The sequence below is a fragment of the Siphateles boraxobius genome, unplaced genomic scaffold, assembly GCF_051911475.1.
Source record: "Siphateles boraxobius isolate OS27281-9 unplaced genomic scaffold, OSU_SipBor_1 61, whole genome shotgun sequence".
Lineage (NCBI taxonomy): Eukaryota > Metazoa > Chordata > Actinopteri > Cypriniformes > Leuciscidae > Siphateles > Siphateles boraxobius.
In genome coordinates, this window is record NW_027509188.1 from 10,166,080 (window position 1) to 10,187,820 (window position 21,741).

General features: G+C 38.4%; 1 protein-coding gene across 1 annotated transcript in view; it reads right to left on the minus strand.

The window, feature by feature from the left end:
* LOC143718451 (uncharacterized) overlaps positions 1-21,741 on the minus strand; it is a 64,830-nt gene that overhangs the window by 24,932 nt on the left and 18,157 nt on the right. The window contains exons 6-9 of the mRNA XM_077209511.1: positions 18,538-18,610; positions 9,658-10,274; positions 9,354-9,597; positions 2,500-2,507 (exon numbers count right to left, since the gene is read on the minus strand). Coding sequence (XP_077065626.1) covers positions 2,500-2,507; positions 9,354-9,597; positions 9,658-10,274; positions 18,538-18,610 — 942 coding nt within the window. The remainder of the gene's footprint in view (positions 1-2,499; positions 2,508-9,353; positions 9,598-9,657; positions 10,275-18,537; positions 18,611-21,741) is intronic.

Genomic DNA, 21,741 nt, shown 5'->3' on the forward strand with positions numbered 1-21,741 from the left:
TCCCAGGCCAAGCAGGGAGAGTGGATGAGATGGGAGAGTGTGGAACAACGCAAAATGGGCTGGCAAGACCTTTGGTCAATGGAAGAGAGTAGGATCAGTTTCCTTATTAGGTCAACATTTGATGTTCTCCCATCACCGCAGAACCTAAACCTCTGGGTAGGAGAGGATCCATCTTGTCCTTTGTGTTCATCACCTGCCACATTAAGGCACATTTTGACAGGATGTAAGGTGGCTCTTAGCCATGGTCGGTTTACTTGGCGCCATGACCAAGTATTGCAATGTTTGGCTTTAGCATTGGAAGGCAAGCGTAGTATGACCAATAAATTGCCGCCTGTTCTAGCAAAACATTACACGCAGAAAACAATATTCCTCCGCCCAGGCGAGCAACCACCAAGAAAAGGTGCTAACACCAATTCTCGCCCAGGAGAACTGGAAGCTGCTAGGGACTGGAAGATGCTGGTTGATCTTGATCAACGGCTTATTTTTCCACCTGAGATTGCCACCACTAACCTACGACCAGATATTGTTTTGTGGTCTGGATCAGCACGCATTGTTCAACTGATAGAATTAACAGTGCCATGGGAGGATGCGGTAGATGAGGCATATGAGAGGAAGAAATTGCGGTATGCTCATCTGGCCACTGAAGCAGAACAGCGAGGATGGAGAGTCCAGGTTTATCCAGTGGAAGTGGGTTGTCGTGGTTTTGTGGCACACTCTACAACCCGGTTCCTCAGAGACGTCGGATTCAGTGGCCAAGAGTTGCGTCGTACAGTAAAGAACTTATCTGAAGTAGCAGAAAGGAGCAGCAACTGGCTGTGGTTGAGACGGAAAGATTCTAGCTGGCTGTGTACAGGCCGCCATGCTACGGTTTCGTAGAATTCTTGAAAACTTGAAAGGTCTGTTGGTTTATTTGTATAGGTTGTATAGTATTTACAGTCATTACGTTCCTGTGTATATTGCGTGAATGACGGGTGGTTGGGCAGATATTGTGTTTTGCGGTAGGTGGTATGCCATACGGAACCGTTGCCACTGAAACTGCATATTAACGCACCAGTGGGGCTCGACAGCCTTAGTCAAACGGGTTGGCGCGTATGGTTGGGTTGCGGAGAGATTGTGAGATTGTGGTTAGGTCTCAGCAGCAACTGTTGGTTTATTTGTATAGGTTGTATAGTATTTACAGTCATTACGTTCCTGTATATATTGCGTGAATGACGGGTGGTTGGGCAGATATTGTGTTTTGTGGTAGGTGGTATGCCATACGGAACCGTTGCCACTGAAACTGCATATTAACGCACCAGTGGGGCTCGACAGCCTTAGTCAAACGGGTTGGCGCGAATGGTTGGGTTGCGGAGAGATTGTGAGATTGTGGTTAGGTCTCAGCAGCAAGAGGGAAGTAGAGGTCAGTAAGCTGGGCTGAGTTGAGTGGGGGACCGAGGGGGTGACTCTGGGACGCCAGAGTCACTGTCGAGCCCTCTTGAGGTGTCGTAGGCTAGTCGACGAAACACTGAGGACGGAAGGTGCCCACTTGAAGACCCTAGAGATGTTCCCTACTCCGCTCCATCCAGAGCATCTACTCTCGTGTAAAGGAAATCTTGTCTCTCCAGCGACGTTATTCCTCTCTCTTTACAGCGTCCATCACAATTACATGCACATGGTCAGTTATGCAAATTAGGCGATGACGTCATTTAGCGCCTTCTAGCTACTTTTAGGACAGCCAATAGCTACTTTCCTTACTGAGGAGTTGGCAACACTGCTCTCTCGCTCTCTCTCTCTCTCTCTCTCTCTCTCTCTCTCTCTCTCTCTCTCTCTCTCTCTCTCTCTCTCTCTCTCTCCCTCCCTCGCACATTTGAATCAAAATCAATTGAGAATTGACACGATGGTAAAAGATCGGAAGACCGAAGTTTCATGTGGTGGACCATTGTGTAGTCTACGTGTGATACCAAATGATAAACGTTAATAATTTATGCATAAGCAGCACTGACGTTAGCCAATCATAACAGTGGGCGTTAACACTGAACTCTTAAAGGGGAAACACCTCCAAAACAGACTGTTTGAATCAGAGGTGAGAAACAGGGTGGGAAAAGGTCATAAATCACTATCTTTTTAAAGTTTTTTTGTACAAAAAACTATAGTAATACTATAATTGCACCTAAGGGAACAAAATAAAAAAAAAAAAAAACCCTGTCATGACCCCTTTAAAAATCAGCTAGCAATTTTTACATAATTTCACGATAAACTATGTTGCGCAGAAATGCACGGCATTTCCATCCCTGTCCAGACTAGCTGACCGTCACAGATATAAGCTATAGCCTACAGCATTCACTTAAAATCTGGGATCTAAATTAAACATTTTAAGACACATGTTGCTAGCATAGATGGTGACAATCTACATGGATGCTTGAAAAACAACAAAGTCGACAGCAATATTGCTAAATATGATTTATTAAAGATACTGCAATGTGATAAACATGGAGACAACGTTAGCCACAATTAGTTAACGTTATAGCCTGTGGTCACTCACCAAGACACCTGACCAATCCTCCACCGATTCTCCTCACACCACAACTCTATCTCTCTCCTCTGTCCATTTACCCTTCCCCTTAACTCTGCCTGACCCCTCTCTCGACTAGGCGTCTCATAATTATATGGCAATGGCCCATCGTAAGAGTTGACATTAACCCCAACTGCAACCTCTTCACTGTCTGACTCCATTACTAAGAGATGAGATTTACCGGCCGTTGTGTCACGTCCGATCAGAGCGTTTTTGACAGTGGAAGTTATTTTACTCACAATTTCTTTAAAAAAAACTTTTTTAATGCACATTTATGATTCATTTCTTCACGCAAATCGAGTTCCTACACTATTTATCTACACGTTCATTCACAGGGATCTTCAACTTGAAAGATGGGCTTTAAGTAGAGCAAATCTGAGAAAATGAAGGACTGTGTTTTACTTGTGATTTCCTTTCGTCTCATTTCAGAACTAAGTTAAAGTAAGAAAAATGTCCTGACGGTTTAACAAAAAAGGAACACTAAAAGTATTATATATGCATTTTAAATGTATTTAATAGACATACACAATTCTTAGACTGTCAACTTTACTTGCCTGTTTTTTTTATCCATGCAAAATGAATAAGCATCAGTGAAAATTACAGTCTGCTAATTTATGATGCATGACATTCATGTAAGAAGCTGTTAGTCAAAATCATACGGGTATGTATTATACATCATATGAAGAAAGAAGATGAACACCATTTTTAAGGTAAAGTATTTTTAAAGTCCCTGTAAAGTCAAAATTAAGTATGTGTTCTGAGTTTGTCACACCACAGAAAAATGTTTTATTAGCCACCCAACCAAATTTGAATGATAAAAAAGCCAGCAAGTACATAAAATAAGCTATCAAAATCTTGAAAAAATGAGCAGTAGTCTCTGCTCTCAAACGCTGGGGGCGTGTCCGCTGGCTGTGCTGAAACCACGCCCACTCACGGGAAGCACTCACCAGTTGTCGGCGCGACGGGAGGATAAAGGCCGAGGCGGGAGATTGTCGGTTCGGCCCCGTTCACCAGTAACAGCGGATTATCAGTGAATCCCAGTGTCTCCGACGAAAGTTTATAAAACTATCCCGTATGATCACTACAGAGGCGGGTGTTTGCGGTCTTCCTCAGCTGTCCATCAAAGTGGCTCTTCACAAAATTAATCCACCTCTTCTTGATGTGATCATTTTTCGGAAATGTAAAAAAGGACACCGATCTGTTTTGTACGTGACCGCATCCAGGTAGTACGCATTTCCGTGACTAACGCATAGCTAGCTAGCAAACAAACTGTAGGCTTTAGTAACTAATAATACCTACAGTAACTCGCGATTGAGCTCAGGGGCTCCAGTGCATCATCAAGTAGGGGCGTGTCCAGGAGCTCAGGGGCTCCAGTGCATCATCAAGTAGGGGCGTGTCCAGGAGCTCAGGGGCTCCAGTGCATCATCAAGTAGGGGCGTGTCCAGGAGCTCAGGGGCTCCAGTGCATCATCAAGTAGGGGCGTGTCCAGGAGCTCAGGGGCTCCAGTGCATCATCAAGTAGGGGCGTGTCCAGGAGCTCAGGGGCTCCAGTGCATCATCAAGTAGGGGCGTGTCCAGGAGCTCAGGGGCTCCAGTGCATCATCAAGTAGGGGCGTGTCCAGGAGCTCAGGGGCTCCAGTGCATCATCAAGTAGGGGCGTGTCCAGGAGCTCAGGGGCTCCAGTGCATCATCAAGTAGGGGCGTGTCCAGGAGCTCAGGGGCTCCAGTGCATCATCAAGTAGGGGCGTGTCCAGGAGCTCAGGGGCTCCAGTGCATCATCAAATAGGGGCGTGTCCAGGAGCTCAGGGGCTCCAGTGCGTCATCAAGTAGGGGCGTGTCCAGGAGCTCAGGGGCTCCAGTGCATCATCAAGTAGGGGCGTGTCCAGGAGCTCAGGGGCTCCAGTGCATCATCAAGTAGGGGCGTGTCCAGGTGCTCAGGGGCTCCAGTGCGTCATCGAGCCCTGTTTTAGACCCGCCCAAAAAATCCGGAAAATAGCAATGGTGAAAAACTGTTTAACGGTCTAACTCCACAATTCAGTACTTCACAGTTCACAGTCTTTGTAATATGTTTTAGTAATACATTTCTAACATTTATAATGTGTTTAGAATATTTTTTTTAAATTGCCTTTACAGGGACTTAAAGTAAAAATGCATGCAGAGCATATTACCACAAAACCAAATGTTTTTGTTTATAGCGTTAGCAATTGTTGATAAAAGGTTAAAAGTTTTACTTCAATGCAGTGCTTACTTTTTCTTGAACATAATTTGTTACCTTACTAAACAGGACCTTTGGGTCATTTTTTTTTAGAGTTTATATGCTTTCCAATCCTCTGAAAGCACTCCTCCCATGGAAACCTTACTGATGATCTCTGCCTTCTTCCTGACGTCCATTAAAGACTGAATGCGATCTTGAAACCCAGACTTGGCTTCTTGTTTCTCAGACTCGATCATCAGATCAGTGTAGTCAGGAGTGGACAGAGGATTGGGCTTGAGGGTGATTTTCTGCATCCCCTCCAAGGACATTTCAGATTCTCCAATTAGACCTGTAGGGTATGGACCAATCAGACACACAGTTATTATTTATTATATACAAAAGTTTATGAAACTCCAAAACTAACAGCCCAAATGAACGAACACAAGGGCAGAAACAGTGTCATGTTACAGGGCATGATAAGGAGATTTTACGACCTCCGAGGAATGTGGCCACATGCACAAGAGAGAGACAATGGAAGACAGAAACCCTCTTTAAACCCTCAGGGGAGGATCTTTTCCAGGCTTTATTAGACATTCCACATGTGACCTCCCTCTCTTAGTTCTTTCATCCAGCCGCAACACTGTTCTGGTGATACTGGGGGGGGGAACCCCCTACACAGGGGACCCAGGGCCCAACAGGCCTCGATCCAACCAGATATGGGCTTAGGCAGGAGATAGAAGACTCTCTCACAAAGAACCAAGGACAATCTCAGGAGTTTTGGAACAAAGACTCCAACCAACAACGACTCCAATCACCCACTCTTCCGACTTCCTCACTTCTCCTGGCTGCTCGGCGTGGCCTCAACAGGGCCCAGGCCCTGACCAAACCAGCCATGCGTTCCTGGAGAAAGAGAACTCTTAATCAACTTCTACTTGACACTGCCGGAACCATCAACGACTTCAATTTTCAACAACTTCAAGAATTGTTCCCACTACAAATGCAAGTATTATGAAATGTGAAAATGAAATTCTATGGTTCTTCTCATAGTCCCTTTTTCCGGTTTCCAATTTAATCCTATCACTAACCTATTTCTGTATTTCTGTATATATGTGTGTTTAGTTTATTCATGTTTATGACATGAGTTAATAAAACTTATGCACTTTATGTATTTGGTCCTGATTTGCTTGCAATTCGAAGTCCCTTTACGGTTTTTGTTCTTGCTACATGCTCAAAACGCTGTACATACTAAGAAATAATTATTCTTCTGTGGCCAGGGAAGATACCCTTTTCTTAGAATAAATTAATAATCAAAAGAGTTCGTTGGACAAACTGATTAATTGATTGTAATATTAATTTAGCCATGTCAAGTTAATCCAATTAACTGACCCAAATATTCAAAATTTATCATAAGTTATTATTGATTATTAATATTTCATATAGCTAAGTTCCTTACACCAACATCTTCAATCTTTCCCACTGTTTATGAGTCTTCAAGATCTTCAGTCTCTTTCGTCCTCTTGCGTCTTAATGATGGCAATTTTAACCAGAAATATTGCAATTAGATTTTTCCACGAAATAGTGCAAACCTAGCTTCTCCTGATATCAGAATATCACAGTTATTTTGTTGTTTTTTACAGGGACCAGATGCTGCTGACTTAAACTTTTGCACAAGTCTCTTCAAACTGTTTTTCTCTGATGACAGGGTAAATTACAGGTATGTTGAAAAGGAACTGTTTCAGGAATGCAGACTAGAACAATAACCACACCATGTTTCTTAATTTAGACAGACTGGCCTCCTGACAATTTTTTTTATATTGTGTTATTTCGAAGCAAGACATAAGTTTATCTAATATTGTGATTTTGAGGTGTTAAACTGAATGAAATATAAGAGGATGCTTCTATACAACCTTAGGAATTAGAGGGTGTCTCCCACAACCGTTCAATATTTGAAACTTTAGCAAAGAAGATGGTCAGGTTTGGCCATTTGCTTTTGTCACATGCAAGACAAAAGCAAATAAAAGCCTCAAGGCAACGTGACAAATGCAAATAAATGACATGGTGGAGTGTAGGAGCATCAACTGTTCGGACGAGTATCTGACATGGGACACATTTAAAAAGTCATGTTAACAGTTGTAGGATTACAAATTTATTTAAATGTTTAATTTAGATTTCCAATACAATAGAATTTTATATTGAGAAAGTTTAGAAATGATGAGACCAGGAAATCTCTGCAAACGGTAGGGGTTCCCAGCGGGATATTCCTGACTGTCCCATCTCAATACGAGAAGGCTAGGCTTTTCCTGTTCTCGTTGTTTACCGGGTGAAGAGTCATGCTGAGCAAGTTTGAACACCTGCTATTTTATTACTGAGACCATTTGTCTCATCTCAGTACGAGAAGTCTATGCCTTTCCTGTTCTCATGTCTCAGCTCATTTACATGCTTTGTTCATCACAATGTAATCCCTCTAGGGCTGCAACAACTAATCGATAAAATCGATTATAATCGATTATGAAAATCGTTGTCAACGAATGTCATTATCGATTAGTTGGTCTGCTTACGTCACGGGGAGCGTTTACTGGTACGCACACACACGCAAGGTCTCTCTCCCTCAGGCGCTCTGCCGAGCGCGCACGCTACACGGTTTGGAGCAGTCTCTTCTGTCTCGCATGCGCGCTCTTGCTTGCGCGCTCTAGATTTCGGGAGTTTGAACTAATTCGCGGGCATCAGGGAGCCGCAATCAATATGCGGGAGACTCCCGGGACTTCCGGGATGTCTGTATTTTGTCTCGAGCATCAGGTTGTGCAATCAGTTCGCTCGCAACGTAAGTGATGGATTAGAATAGCGCTACCGCAGAAATAGGTTAAATTAAAACGGTGTTTACAAAGTGAAGCACTAAATACAAAGGCAGTTAATAACAGCAGCAGTAAAATATTGTTTTTTAGTCACTGTACTCAGTGGTTTTCAGCGAATGCTTGTGCACTAATGCATAATTTCTCCTGTCCTTTACTCAAGCCTGTTAGCTTGCTGGGTAACGTTACCTCCATTCCGTTCTCTTTTTATAGCATTTGTCTACTAAGTTTTAATTGTTTTTCAAACGCGATCTACTGCGGCTCTACGTTCACACAATTGTTTTCAGTCTTTCTATATTTATTTAATCAATTTATCCTTATATTATATTCTTTTATATATTATATATATAATATATATTATATTCTTTATCCTTATATTCCTTATATATAATTAATTTTAAATAAAAATTAAATGAATTATATATTTTAGATGTTTTTAGTTCAGATATTCACATCTGAACAACATGTCTGTGTAAATTTGTTTTAACAAAAATTGTGTTAAAACATAATATGTTGGATATCATTTTTTTAACAATAATCATGTTTGTCAACTTGCCATCAGCAATTATCATTAAAAACAATGCAAATATTGATATTAGTAAAACTCAATGTGTGGCTTTTGCACTTTTTAAAGTACACTTTTACACATAAATACCCTGATTTACGGTTTTATTTTGTTATAATAAAAAAAAATCTAATTTAATTTCTATCCGATTAATCGATTAATCGAAAAAATAATCGTCTGATTAATCGATTATCAAAATAATCGTTAGTTGCAGCCCTAAATCCCTCCCCCTTGAAATGTATATAAACTACAATGTAAAGACTAGATTAGACTTGACTTGACTTGGGTACGAAGCAGACTACAGCAAATAAAGAATCCTGCTTAAATAAGTCTCCTGGTTTTCTCTTCTGAGTTTTTCTACACTGAAGAAGGAAGAAGTTTACAACACAGTCAAACCTTTCGTTTGATTTTTTTTAGCAGAAAATCAGATTTGACCCGCATTAAGCTCAGGTGTGAACATAACCTTTATTTGACTCATACAAACTGTCTTGTGCCAATTAAAACTCCACATAAACAAAAATAATCTCACATCTGCATGTTTTTTTCACTTATCTGTAAGTGTGATGGCATATAAAAATTTTAATTACACTGATCACAGTTTAAGAAAAAAAAAAAAAAAAACTGCCAGCATTTTTGATAATTTTCACAAAAGTTTCATGGCCCCCAGAATATTTTGTTGTATGAATATCTGAACATGCAATATATCAAAAAAAGGAACAGAGCATGTGCTTTTAAACAAAAAAATGTTTTGTTCTATGCATTAATTTTTTATCAGCACTTGAATGTGGGTAGGTCTCGTTTTGACAAAAATCACGTTTTTGTCAAAGACTACATCCAGATCGGTTTCAAAACGATGACCAAAACATAGATGGAGTAGATCGAGTCCATCAACACCCCTAAAGCTTCACAGTCCTATAGCTCGTCCTGGGTCGACATTTCATTCAGTAACATTAGGCAGTTTTGATTTATATGTTGTTTTATTTTGATCCAGAGATGCAGTACTTGTTCAGATGTCATGGCGCCCCCTACAGTATAACAGTGAAAACACAGAAAGCTGGACATTTTTTGTCAATGGCGGTGGAGTTTTTTTTCCCCTAAACTTCTTGCCAGATTGAGGAACACTCAATTCCAGAATGAGTTTGCAAATGACGCTTCAAGTCCCTTTGATATGTGAAACACATTTCACAATGTAGACATGTGTAAGGCCTCTCTCCAGTGTGAACTCTTATGTGCGTCTGAAGGTTTCCTTTAAATCTGAAACTCTTTCCACACTGAGGGCATGTGAAAGGCTTCTCTCCAGTGTGAACTCTCATGTGAGCCTCAAGGTTTGTTTTGTTTGCGAAAGCCCTTCCACAGTGATAGCACATGAAAGGCTTCTCTCCGGTGTGGGTTATTATGTGCGCCGTAAGATGATTTCTATCTGTGAAACTCATTCCACACTGATGACATTTACAACAGTCTTCTCTTGAGTGAGTCCTCAGGTGCTTTTTAAGGGTTACTTTGTGTCTGAAACTCTTTCCACATTGTTCACATGTGAACGGCTTCTCTCCAGTGTGACTGTTCATGTGATACCTTAGGTTTAGTTCTGTTGTGAAACTCTTTCCACACAGTTTGCAGATGTAAGGCTTCTCTCCAGTGTGAATTCCCACGTGCCTGTTAAAGCTTTCTTTTTGAGTGAAACTCTTTCCACAAAGTTTGCAGCTGTAAAGCTTCTCTCCAGTGTGAATTCTCATGTGCCTGTTAAAGCTTCCTTTTTGAGTGAAACTGTTTCCACACTGAGGGCAGGTGAAAGGCTTCTCTTTGGTGTGAACCGTCATGTGGCCTTTAAGGATTCCTTTCGTAGTGAAACTCTTTCCACACTGTTTGCAGGTGAAAGGCTTCTCTCCCGTGTGAATGTTCATGTGGGCTTTAAGGGTTCCTTTTTTAGTGAAACTCTTTCCACAATGAGGGCAGATGAGATAACTTATAGTTTCTGTTTGAGCTTTTTTTTGTGAGGAATATTTCCGTGAGCAACTAAACCGTTTTTCTCCAGTTGTGGAATCATGATGTTTCTCATACTGATCTCTCTCCTCCATTTCATTCAGTACTTCACTATCTTCTTTCAGCGGCATCAGGTCTAAGGACAAAAGAGACAAAGTTAACACAAGTTTAATGACACAAAGCAACAGACATCAACACCTTTAGACAAGCTGAATCATACACCCACTAAGCAACTGAAAGAGTAGATATCTAATCTCAGAACCTCTTATTAATATTTCTTATTCTTTAATTTGTTTAGGACACATCCAAAATACTTTCAAGCTGGCAGATATCAAACCCCTTACATAATTACTGGTTTGATGCCTGTCTATTAAACAGTTCTTGGTTAAACTGGTCTAAAATACAAAAATATTGGCCTCTTGAATATGTTCAGTTTTGCAGAGAAAGGGTATTTGTGAACAATATCAGTCAGGATTTAAGCCTCGTTGTTTGTTTAAAGTTTTTAACCCGTTTTTGGCATCTAGTCATGACTATATCTTCTTACAAGTACTATTAGATCTTTCTGCAACACAGACTACCACTTTCTTTTGGATAGCTTGATAATTATTTTTGGAGTTTGTGGACAAGCATTAGCATGGTTTATGTCCTATTTATCTGACCGCTACTACTATGCTTGCGTAAATGGAGAGCCATCTCATCAAAAACATGTATGGTGTGCCACAGGGCTCAGTATTAGGTCCTCTGCTTTTCTCCGTCTACATGCTTTCCCTGGGAGTAATTTTTTCATAGACATAACAGTGAAATTGAATGATAGAGTTTACATGTATTGTTACATTGTTTTCTACAATTAAGAACCCTGGGTGTTGCGTTAACAGAAATTGGTTCTTTGATATTGACATGTCGGTAGCAGTTATTTTATAGTCACTTTCCACATGTAAATATTATGTACTATATATATATTAGAGCCCGACCGATATATCGGCGGGCCGATATTATCGGCCGATTTTAGGCATTTTCCTAACTATCGGTTTCGGCATTTATAATGGCCGATAAATGAATATTTTAAAAAATGCGGGTACGGTGATTCATGTAAGGGTGCGCTGCCAATAAAGCACCTAAAAGCTGTCACAAGAACTGGCAAAAATAATGATTATGAATACAACAAATATAGCAAGGAGACATTTTAATTGTTTATTAATAAACTAGTGTTTTCAGTCAGTGTCAGCCAAAGATGAAGTTGACGATGCTGACTCGCGATCTTCAGCGAGCGCGCGCCAGAGAGAAATGCACATTTCATACGATTACATGAGTCTGTCTGTCTTTCGTTTTGAATTGTTCTGTTTAAAAGTAGACATTTCAATATAGATATATTTCAATTCTCAGGTCTATACGCTGAGTTTCGGTTCATGAGACGAGCTCCAGTTCACCCGCAGGCGCCTCCGTGTCGAGATTGTCTATCGTCTGCTAAATTTACTTCTTATAAATTAAATCCAGGCAAAAGGCTGATGAAACATTGATTAAAATTAAGATACAATTAATACAAAACGAAATTCACTTTGAAACGAAAGGTTTTGTGCTTTCTGTTTGATGTCTATGTGAAAGTTTCAAAGCATTAGTGCCGCTTTCAGAGCGCTCACGTCCGTAGTGCTGAACTGTCGCGTCTGTAACATTGTTTTTTCCTCATAAATGCAAACACGAAAAATAAAATAAAATAAAATAAAATGAATATTTTATGTAGCCTGTGGAGACTGAGAGCCAACCCTTCTTCATCCGGTGGGTAGTAGCCTACTTGTGATTTGCGCAGTGTAATTCACAGAATTGATTTCTCTGCTACAAGCCTCTGTCACGTATTGTGTGAGCTTGTGACTATTGCAAGCGCGCAGCTGAGAAGTCCTGATTATATTGTCTGCTATATTTAGGCCTTCTTCTTATTTATTAAGGCAATTGGTTGATGAAACATTGATTAAAATGCGTGGCGCGAGCGATCTCCGACAGTAAACTGATTCTGCTTTGTCTAGGGTAAACAGCTGTTGCGACGTGAGCAGTAACGGCCGCGTCCGGTGTAGACACAGTGTTAAAGCTCATTCTGCCTGATAACGCTACGTTACAACATCAAGCAATATTCCAAAAATGTATATAATTTTAACACTTTATATAGGGCCATTTTGCATTAAGAGTAGCCTAGTTTCACGTTTAGTACATTTTGCTTACTAATTATTTAAAATAGTATAAAAGTACTGTACATATGTAATTAAAAACGTTTTCATTATGATATTATTCATTTTACTTTAGTAAAAATATCTGAGTTCTTCCTCCACTGGTAGAGATTAGAGGAATTAAGAGTAAAAATAGAAGATAATAAGGTTTTGTCAGTGACACTTTTTATATATTTATTGATACAAGTTATGACTAAATTAAAAGACAAAGTCGTCGTTAGTGAAGATTATGCAACAGTATTTAGAATATAATATAATATAACATGCAATGCAAACTAGTTTGGTTACAGCTCAGCTGTATAATTCTCATTCTATCATTCCCCCTGCCTCCATTACATATCTGTGTCACACAAGTGTTTGATTACCACATTTGAGTGATCATTGCAAAACGTGGCCCCCAAAAATCCATATCGGTCGGGCTCTAATATATATATATATATATATATATATATTAGTATTAAGTCAAGTCACCTTCATTTATATAGCGCTTTTAACAATATGGACTGTTTCAAAGCAGCTTTACGGTGATAATAGGAAATTAAAGTATCAGAGATTGTTTTGGCTTTACAGCAGCTCTAGAATAAAGTTATTGTCCAGCTAAAGTTAGTTTTGATTGATTCACTTCTGTCGCAACGATCATTAGTTATTAACTTAGGGGCCGCTAACACGACACCGTTCTAACAGAAAATTCTTTAATGTGCTCCGGCCACTCATTTGCATAAAACAGTGCCTGGTGGCTCTGAGAATTTTTTTTTATCGCTTCCGCGTAGCCACGTGAATTGAAATTATCCCGACAACGTTTTATCTGTACAGAGGTAAAGGGAAGGAGGCCTTCACAAGGGAGAGACTAGTTGACACTTCAGGACTGCGTTGTCATTGTGTCCAGGCGCAGGTCCTTCATCAGATCCGGACACGGCCTGTATCCGGCGGACTGCGGTAAACCTCGGGATAAACAGAGAGACAAAAAGTACATCAGGATTTATGGGAAGTGTTCCCGGTTCCGGCTGATCTGAACTTTGCAGTCTAACATTGAATTATAGAGGTCTATAATGTGTTATGTGTATGCTAAGCCAAAGAGATGTGTTTTTAGTCTAGATCTGAATGGACAGACTCTGTCTGCTTCCCGGACAAATTTAGGAAGATTGTTCCAAAGTTTTGGTGCTAAATAGGAAAAGGATCTATCGCCAGCAGTCGATTTTGATATTTTAGGTATTATCAACTGGCCAGAATTTTTGAGATCGCAATAGACGTGAAGGACTATAATGCGTTAAGAGCTCGCTCAAGTACTGGGGAGCTTAACCATTTAGTGCTTTATAAGTAATCAGCAATATTTAAAAATTTATACGATGTTTAAAAGGGAGCCAATGTAGTGTTGACAGAACCGGGCTAATATGGTCATACTTCCTGGTTCTGGTAAGAACTCGAGCTGCTGCGTTCTGGACCAGCTGTAGTTTGTTTATTAAGCTTACAGGGCAACCACCCATAAGCACATTACAATAATCTAGCCTTGATGTCATGAATGCATTAACTAATTGTTCTGCATTTGTCATTGAGAGCATATGACGTAATTTAGATATATTTTTTAGATGGAAAAATGCGGCTTTACAGATACTAGACACGTGACTTTCAAATGAAAGATTGCTATCAAAGAGCACACCCAGGTTCCTAACCGAGCCGACGACAAGGACTTGACAGAGCAGCCATCGAGTGTTAGACAGTATTCTAGGTTGTTATGTGAGGAAGTGTTTTGTCCAATAATTAGAATCTCTGTTTTTTCAGAATTAAGTTGTAGGAAATTACTAGTCATCCAATTTTTTATATCAGCTATGCATTCCGTTAATTTGGTGAATGGGTAAGTTTCGTCAGGGCTTGAAGAAATATTGAGTATCATCAGCATAACAGTGAAAATTAATGCCATGCTTCCTAATAATATCTCCTAAGGGTAGAATGTACAGAGTGAACAGCAACGGTCCTAGTACTGAGCCTTGTGGTACACCATACTTAACTTTTGATCGATAGGACACCTCATTTACTGCTACAAACTGATAACGGTCAGATAAGTATGATTTTAACAAGGCTAATGCAATTACAATAATGCCAACATAATTTGAGTCTATTTAAAGGGGTGGTAAAACACGATTTCACTTTTCTAACTTTAGCTAGTGTGAAATGTTGCTGTTTGAACATAAACAACATCTGCAAAGTTACAATGCTCAAAGTTCAAAGCAAAGGGAGATATTTGCTATTAAAAAAAGGACTTACAACAAACAGCTGGTACGGACTACATGACATTCCTCCCGGGTTAGTGACATCAGCAACCCTAAAATGAACATAAACCCTGCCCCCGGGACACACAGTCCATATTGAGAAGAGGAAAAGTTGTTTTATAAGAGTACATTTGTGAGTCAGCTCAAACTTTAGCATCCTTCTTTTCACATGCAATAAAAAGTCACTCTGTGTGCATCTCACAACAGTTCTTATACGAGCAATTTATAGATTATCATGACAGAATATGCTAATTGAAGATAGTTAACTCCCCATCAGCAACATAAATTCAACAACTAACCATTCAAAGACACCCTGTTGCATTCTACATGTTGTCACTTCTTCTTGAGTCTCTCCATCTTTGTCTGACTCGGTTTTAACATTAAAGGCAGAACAGTTTCTCTCATTTTAGTGTGTCTGCGTGAGGTAATCGCAGCTGCTAACAGGCAAGAGCTCTTGAAACCCTACCCTCTGAGGCAGCTCATTTGCATTTAAAGGGCCAGGCACAAAACGGTGCGTTTTTGCAAACCCTCAAAAAGTAATAACTTTAACATGCTATATAAAAATATCTGTGGGGTATTTTGTGCTAAAACTTCACACACACACTCTGGGGACATCCGAGATTTATTTTACATCTTGTGAAAAGGGCATTTTACCAGCACTTTAAAAGAATGTTGTGGTCAATAGTATCAAATGCAGCACTAAGATCGAGTAAAACCAATAACGAGATACACCACCATCGGATGATAAGAGCAAATCATTTGTGACTCTATTGAGAGCTGTCTCAGTACTATGATACGGTGTTAATCCTAACTGAAAACCCTCGCAGATAGCCTACCATTTCTTTCTGTTGTGAGGATACTGCCTTTTCTAGTATCTTTGACAGAAAAAGTAGATTTGAGATTGGCCTGTAATTGACTAATTCTGTAGGATCTAGTTGCGTTTTTTTAACAAGTGGTTTAATCATAGCCAGGTTAAAAGTTTTCGGTATGTATCCTAGTGACAAAGATGAATTAATGATATTAAGAAGAGGATCTATGACCTCCGGAAGCATCTCTTTCAGTAGTTTAGGCGGTATAGGGTCTAAAATACATGTTGTCGATTTAGATGATTTAACGAGTTTAGAAAATTCTTCCACTCCTATAGCAATGAATGAATAAAAATTTTCGTCAGTGAGACTACAATGCACTGTCTGATGCAATACTGTAGTAGTAGACGGTTGCATAGTTATAATTTTTTTCCTGATATTATCAATCTTATAAGTGAAGAAGGTCATAAAGTCATTACTGCTGTGCTGCTAGCAAACTTCTGGGCTTGAAAGTTTATTTTTGTCAGTTTAGCAACTGTTTTGAATAAATACCATGGGGTTTGTTTATTTTCTTCTAATAGAGTTGAAAAATAAGCAGATCTAGCAGTTTTAAGGCCTCTCTGTATGCAATCGAGCTTTCCTTCCATGAAATGCGAAATGCCTATAGTTTTGTTTTCTTCCAGTTTCGCTCCATTTTTCTGGCTGCTCTCTTTAGGGCCTGAGCGTGCCTGTTTTACCATGGCGTTGGACTATTTTCTTTAATCTTCTTTAAGCGCAACGGAGAAACTGTGTCTAGAGTGCTGGAAAAGAGAGAGTTAAAAGTTTCTGTCGCAATATCGAGTTCTTCTAAGCTATCTGGGATGCTGACACTGCTCAGGAAGATTATTAATAAAGCAATCTTTAGTTGCAGAAGTGATAGGTCTATCACATTTGTAACACAGAGTCGGCTTTGCAGCCTTGGCTAAACGAAGTTTACACGAGACTAGATAATGATCTGAGATGTCATCGCTCTGCTGCAGAATTTCAACAGCATCAACATCTATTCCATGTGATAATATTAGATCTAGAGTATGATTACGACAATGAGTAGGTCATGACACGTGTTGTCTAACTTCAATAGAGTTAAGAATGTCTTTAATGCCAATCCCAATGCATCTTTTTCATTATCTACATGTATATTAAATTCACCAACAATTAGGACTTTATCTGCAGCCAGTACTAACTCTGATAGAAAGTCAGCAAATTCTTTGATAAAGACTGTATGGTGCCCTGGTGGCCTGTATACAGTAGCCAGCACAAATCTTAAACGTGATTTATTATTTTTACTATATATTGTTACATTAAGCACCAACACTTCTAAAGAATTATATCTGAAACTAGACTTCGTAGTAATTTTGAAAATATTACTATAAATTACAGCAACACCTCCCTCTTTGCCTTTCAGACAAGGTTCATGTTTATAACAGTTATCTTGCAGGGTGCACTCATTTAAAGTAATGTAATCGTTTGGTTTTAGCCAGGTTTCTGTCATACACAGCACATCTAGGTTATAGTCTGTAATCATATTATTAACAATAAGTGCTTTTGAAGTAAGGGATCGAATATTCAGCAACTCAAGCTTTATCATTTGTATTATTTCTGTTTTTTATTTGTTGAATATCAATTACATTTTTACCCTTAGATGGGTTTGGAAGCTTTTTGTATTTCCTAATTCAGGAAACAGACACAGTCTCTATATGATGATATCTAGGTCAGGGGTTCCCAACCTTTTTTTGTCTGAGACCCCCTTTTTCCCAATAATTTTTTTTAGGGCCCCCTTCACATTTAATGATATTGTCGCTCTTGTAAACTTGCAGCAAGGATGACAAAAGGTTTTGTTTTTAAACAAAAAGTATGTTTACTATAATGTTTATGCACAAACAATAGCGTATAATATTGAAAATACTATTAACAAAAACATCAGTAGGCCATTTGTAATTTAAAAACGTAAGCCTAGGAGTAGCCTATTAATTGGCCCTATATGAAATGCAATAACCAAAATATCAGTATTCACACTGCTGTGTAGGGAAAAAATAATTAATATACAGGTGCTGGTCATATGATTAGAATATCATCAAAAAGTTGATTTATTTCAGTAATTCCATTCAAAAAGTGAAATTTGGATATTATATTCATTCATTACACACAGACTGATATATTTCAAGTGTTCATTCCTTTTATTAATTTTGATGATTATTTATAACTGACAACTAATGAAAACCCCAAAATCAGTATCTCAGAAAATTAGAATATTGAAGACACCTGGTGCCACACTCAGCTAATTAACTCAAAACACCTGCAAAGGCCTGCAGCTTAAAATAAATGGAATATCTGATATCCATATTTAGCTCCGCTTATGTAAAAAAATAAGTCTGGTTTAACTAGAGCTTCCTCTGTTTCTCTGACTAAAAATATAACTGTATTGGGACGGTCACTGGAGAGAGTGCTAAAGCTCCTCAGGTCGTATTTTTGTTGGAAAAATAGAAATTATCATTCTTTCTAAACCTGATATAAACATACTGTCCTGTCACTACAAATAAACAGAAAGAGACGCGACTGAATTAACTACGGGTGTTCTTTCTTTTGAGAAATAACTGTAAATACCACTTTGTTTGATTGTATTTAAGTGTAATCTTGACATAAATAAATTCCTTACTCAATGTATCACTTATTAAGTGTAAAACATTGATGCTTGGGTTTAAAATCTTTAGGTAAACAACAAAAATGCCAGCAAACGGCCGCTTTTATCATGTTGGTTTTCAATCTTGCTAGTTTCCAGGGATTTCTTTGCGATTTCTGATAAAACTTCCATTTGTGGGTGAAATGATAGGTTTGTGAGACGTTGTTCAGAGAGGTGTGTTTTGAAGGGCTGCAGAGCTTCAGGCCCGACGGTGCAAACAGTATGGTTTTGGGCTTTGCGCTACAGGCCTGAGGCTATTAGCCCAGACCGTCCCGTTTAAAGCCCTGGCTCGCACTGGCCCGACAGTGGAAATGCGGCTATTTATTATTATAGAGCTGGACATTTTAATAAGGATCAAATGACTGAGATCAGCTTAGAGAACAAAACCAACCTGTTTCTTCATGTTTCACTCTGATTGTTTGTTCAAACTTCACGTCTTCACTCTCCTCTTTAATAAACGCCATCTTTAAGATGAGAATAAATAAATTAAAAACACTCAAAACTAAATCTCTGAGTGCGTCTCAATCAGCTCTAGTTCAGTATTTCAGTGCACTGGAAAGAGAGTCAGTCAGAGAGAGAGTTAATATGGACTTTAATCACCTGATTAGACAAAAAAATGGTATTATAACAGACAATTAATATTTAGTTCATATTTATACTAGGAATTTAATAACTTTAATATATTACACAGTAAAAGTTGCCATTACACCTGTTTGTTGTTCTCGTTGTATTAACAATGTTTGACCAGGAGTCGTCGTCAGTGTCTGAGGAGATTCGAGCACTTTGAAAATGAATCATTTAGCAAAATATTAGATTTAATGGAGTTTCGAAAATCTCAGTCTCTCTCAAAAATACTTATCAGTGATCAGCTCGTGTTTATAATGAACTGATTCACGATATAGGGAGCGAAACGAGATGCATCTTTTCTTTTTCTCGTGTGTAGATACGCTTTACTCAAAAATATAACGTTCATTAGCAAGATAAAGCATTTCAATGTTACATCCAATAATATATAATTAATTTTTACATCGCTTTGTAAAAACTAAAAAAGTGATTGAACGATTTCAAACTTTTTAAATGCTTAAAAAGACAAACCTTTCTTCAGCAGAAACACAGATGCAGGAGCTCGATGCAGCCTTATGACGTCACATAACCACACCAAAATAAAAGTCCTGTTCAAACGCTTAAATCACAGAAGTCCATAGAAATGCACATGAAAATAATAAAACCTACATCAACGGTGTTCAAAGTGAAATTCTTGTGCTGAATAAAAAAAACTGAGTTTGGACCACATGTAATATGATATGATTCTGTCTAAATGGCAAAACACATATCATCTTTTATATTTTTTTTGTTTGGTGCATTTAAAAAAAAAAGCTATCAAAAACTGTTATTTTGTTACAATACAATAAACGAAATTTCTCAATAAAATTAAATCTTCATGAGGGCAGTAGACTCAAAAACACAAAAAAATGCAACAATCAAAAACATTGTGTTGTATATATTTGGTTATACAAACACACACACTCATACATTATGTGTGTCTGTGTTTTCAGTAAATATACAAGCAGTTTGTCAATGTGTCAGTTCCAACACTGTCAGACATCCCACCTCTCCCTAAAATTCAGGGATTCTCACTATTCCTTAATCCTCCCTATTCTAGCTTGAACGATGGCTGAAACTTTGTTTTAATAGCACTTCTGCTTTTATTACCTCTTTAGATTAATTCCTTGATTTGAATTCCTCAATTGTAAGTCACTTTGGAGAAAAGCATCTGCTAAATTAAAAAATGTAAAAAAAAAAAAAAAGAGAATTGAAACATGGAGCATTAAAATATTTCAGAGTCTTTATTTTCTGAGTTGATAGAGTAAAACAGCATTCGTTGTCTCTTTCTCAGCACAATATAAATCCAAAATCCCTTGAATATTTCAGTCTCATCAAACAGTGGAAATACATTCAAATACAATATAATCTGTAATAGATCCAATAAAATTAGAACTTGTTACATGACATTTGCCTAAGTAACATGTACAGTATGCAGGGGCGTAGCAGCCATTATAAAAGTGGTGGGGACAAAAGCTGTATGGTGATGATGTGACCCAAAGGTCAGTCCTTCCAGAAAAATTTAGTTTTTTTGTGATTGTTGCGGGTAAAAATCTGCACGTTTCCTTAAAAAATGCGATGGAACATGCGGGATATTTATGCGATGAAATTGCGGGAACTTGCAAAAATTGCGGGAACTTGCAAAAACGATGAAAAAGAGAGAAAAAAGTGATTCCCCAACACCCTGTTCTCACTAGGCTACTACCTTAATGTAAAGAGTCATATCTTATTACTTCCTATAAGCAAGAAAGTATAATAGTATACATCACAGAAAGTGCTGGAAATATTTAAGTTCTCATCATGTTTTATTTCAGACCTTAAACCCTCTGAGGTCCTTCATTTCAGGGTCACACTCAGGGTCTTCGGGACCAAATGGTCCGGAAGGGTTTGATTCATATTTATTAAAATAAAATCATATATTTTTTTTTACTTGTTTTTTATAATATTTTTTCTTTTCTTTTTTGGTGTTTTGAGATAATTTAAGATTTATAATTAATATTTATGCAATAAATATGACCCATTTTCCCCCCATTTCCCCCCCATCGAATATAATAGAAAATAAAAAAATAAAAAAATATTTTTTTTATTTTTTTTAAAGCTGTATTTCATTTTAGAGTCAAGCCTAGACCTCATAAAAGCAATTTTTGAAATTAGATGCATGCCATCTGGTGGACAAACTGAGCATTTTAAAAATGCAAAACCCATATGTAATCTGAATTTATTCGTTTGTTTATGTATAAAAGTGTGTTTGTGTGTGTGTGTGTGTGTGTGTATGGGTCTGTTTTGCACTCTTGATGTTTTATAGATTCACCCCTTCACTGTTGTGTGCTTTTTTCTGGATCGTGGCTGATTTGTAGATTGTACGCACAAAAAAACTCTGTATTGTCACATGTTTGCCAATTTCCCATTCATTTCCTATGGCGGGACCATTTGGTCCCGAAGACCCTGAGTGTGACCATTTTTTTTACAACCACTTAGACTATTCAAATCCTGTCCCCAATATTTTGGGGTGTTCATATACCAAGTACCAACAAAGTCACCAAATTTCGGACCATTCCGATGAAGCTATGATTTTACACATTTTTATATTTAAATTCTTCGGGACCATTTGGTCCGAAGAACCCCAGAGGGTTTTAACACATGGCTCAAACTTACAAAACATTGATGAGTCAAACAAGTTCTGTGGCTTTACAAAAGGAATATGCTAGAAGGAAACTTCTATAAAAATGAATAAATAAAATATAAAAAAATAAAATGTGTGCTTCCTGTTTCACAGCTTTTCGATGATGTTCACGTCGCGTAATTACGTCACTTCATAACGTTCCCATGGCAACAGGGGGATATGGCTGCTCGTGTGTGAAGTAAACGCAACATTTCTCAACTTTCTGCTAAGATATATGTGACTTTTTTGCAACGAAAATGCGGGGATTATGAAATCATGCAAGCCCCACATATTTTGCGTGGAAATTGGCAATTTATGCGGCGAAAGTGC